This window comes from Lipotes vexillifer, unplaced genomic scaffold, assembly GCF_000442215.2.
Source record: "Lipotes vexillifer unplaced genomic scaffold, Lipotes_vexillifer_v1.1 C27079557, whole genome shotgun sequence".
Lineage (NCBI taxonomy): Eukaryota > Metazoa > Chordata > Mammalia > Artiodactyla > Lipotidae > Lipotes > Lipotes vexillifer.
Genome location: NW_006791415.1, coordinates 1 through 2,811, shown reverse-complemented (window position 1 = coordinate 2,811; position 2,811 = coordinate 1). Strand labels below are relative to the sequence as shown.

The 2,811-nt window shown below is 36.4% G+C and overlaps 1 protein-coding gene across 1 annotated transcript; it reads left to right on the top strand.

Moving 5' to 3' along the window:
• Window positions 1-6: 6 nt before the first annotated feature.
• LOC103078024 (transmembrane protein 126A-like) lies at window positions 7-141 on the top strand (the record flags this gene model as incomplete). Its single annotated transcript, XM_082931337.1, has 1 exon — window positions 7-141. A coding segment is annotated over one exon (135 nt), but the record flags the coding sequence as incomplete, so codon positions are not given.
• Window positions 142-2,811: the final 2,670 nt, after the last annotated feature.

The window sequence follows — 2,811 nt, the reverse complement described above, 5'->3', positions numbered from 1 at the left end:
AGGATTTCTAAGCCTGTCTTTAGAAAGATGTTATTTCCCATTTTGCTCCAGACTGGGTTTGCAGCATACCTTGGGTCTAGACAATATAAACTACTTATAAAGGCTCTTCAGTTACCTGAACCTGACCTAGAAATTCAGTGATGGTTAAGCAAATCTGTACACAAAAATAAAACTGTAAAAATAATCTACATCTAAGTATGAATAAATAAGACTTGTAATTTATCACATGAGGTACAATTCTGGGATCTACAACAAAAGGCTGAATAAATTATTCAACACTACCCACTTAGCCAAGAGCCTACTTCTCTAGTGTTCCCAATACCGTCTCTCCCACATTGCTTGCCCTACTCCTTTACGTTAGGCAGTTTGGTCTGTAACAGGGAAAACCACACAGCAGTTTTCACTGAAAACCTCAAAGAATCCAAACAGGAATGAAAATGGCAGGGGCCAGGGTGGGGAGTATCAAACACACTACAGAAACGTTACACTTCATTTTCTCAATTCACTGTTTCCATAGGTATTATTCTTTCATAGAATCTTAGAACATATTTAAAAACATTCCTTACAGAGGGATCAATTCCCAGTATTCTTCACAGATGATTATTCAGGCTCAGCTTGAGCTGTCCTAATGATAGTTACCTACTTCAAAAGTCATCCTATTTATATCATTGGAAAGCTATACTCTTATAAGATTAAGGCAAATTCTATCTTTGAAGCTTTCATCTAGTGTGGTATAGTTCTTTAGAAGCACATAGACCTGAGCCATTTTTTTTGGCTGTATGATGCTAAGCAAGTTAACTGATCTCTCTGGCCCTCAGTTTCCTCATCAGTAACCTCACTCAAGATTGGTATCATACATGTAAGTTGACTTAACGTAGCACCTGTCATCAGGCACTCAAATTTGAGGTAGCCATATTCTTCCTATTGTTTCTGGTTTTGTTTTTTGAAATATCCTAGGTCTATTCCTCAATTCCTAAGATGGATCATTTAAATTTTTGAAAGGATCTGTTGTTTCCCTTCCTAAAAGTTTTCATCTCAGTTCTTGAAACCATTTTCTCATGTAACAGCATCTAAATCAGCATTGGCCAACAAAACTTTCTGTGATGATGAGGAAATATTTTATATTATGACTGATATGTTAGCACTAGCCATATGTGGCTATGGAGCACCCAAAATTTGACTAGTGCACCGGAGTAAGTGAATCTTTTATTTTAATTAATTTAAATTGTTTAGCCACATGTGGATAATAGCCTCAGTGTTATACAATGCAGAGCTAGACCAACACTTTCTTATGAAACAAGCCAGTCATACCAAACAGTATTTGTGTCATCCAAGACCACATTCACAAGCATCTTAACTATTCTTTTCAAATACAGTGATATATCTGTTAAATAATCTTATGCTACTTAAAATTATATGAAAGGATTTAGCCTGTCACCTAAAAAAGGCAGCTGAGAGTGGGACAGGCTTTCAGTGGCCCTTAAAGAAAGCAGTGCAGCCAAAGATGTAAAATTCAATTAATAAAATACAAGGGAATTCCCTGGCAGTCCAGTGGTTAGGACCCCACACTTTCACTGCTGAGGGCACAGGTTCAATCCCTGGTCGGGGAACTCACACAAGCCACGTGGTGAGGTCAAAAAAAACCAAACAGAAACAGATTATAAAACAAAATTCCCTATCAAACTGTTTGATAAAAAAAAAAATCCCAATTATCAGACAAAAGAATCTGTATTTTACTGTGGATATTCTCTGGGTTATACAATTAAGGCTGATTTTTCTTTTCATTCTGATTCCTTTCTGGATAATCCCAGCTTTCTGAAATGAATATGCTTTACCTTTACAACTAGGAAAAACATATATAAAAGGCAAAAAAAGAAAACCAAAAAACTTTATTTTACAAGCTAAAATACCACGATGAAGCTGTCTGACCCAAAATTATACATTTTATGTGTGTGCTGTCATTTTTATTTAAAGCAGAGTTCTACTTATCACAGTAAAAAAAAAAAAAATTAAAATTCCTAACTTCAAAAATAAGAAACCCAAATTACTGAATTAGACTCCTTTAAAAAGAGAGAATGGTATAATGAACTTAGATAATTCAAAACCCACTGATATTACTAAATGGATAATTTAGCACAAATTGTTTCCTTACTTATCCTTAAAACACTCCCACCGTACTTACTCCCTAGCATACCACCATCTATAAACATACAAAAATTTACAATGGTTTCTGCAACCAAAAACGATTTCTAACATCTGTCCTCTACCATATTTTTCTTAAATCATCTTCCCAGGTAGTAGAAATGGGCAACGTAAGCCAAAGAATGTTACTTTAAACCTGTTGCTATAAATGTACTTTACCAAAACTTTTGGTCAGGGGGCAAATTTGTGCGAGTCTCCTGTGATCTGCATTACAATTTAAGGAAAGTCATTTTTAGCTAAGACCTGAAGAACACTGCCTCAGTCAGGAAAATAGTTTATTTCAATTCTGTCACAGTAAACAAACTATTTAAACGTGTCTTTCAAAATTTATTCTGTGCAGTTATTTGGCTTTAAAAAAGAAGGTTCATGTTATACTATACTTAAACTAAGATATTAATTTGTAAACCCCAGACTATGGTACATTAGAAGCCAGAGGGGTTTGACCTCAGTGGGTAAAGAGGAAACAATTTTTTTTTTTTTGCAGTACGCGGGCCTCTCACTGTTGTGGCCTCTCCCAACTCACAGGCTCAGCGGCCATGGCGCACAGGCCCAGCCGCTCTGCGGCATGTGGGATCCTCCCAGACCGGGGCACAAACCCGTGTCCCCTGC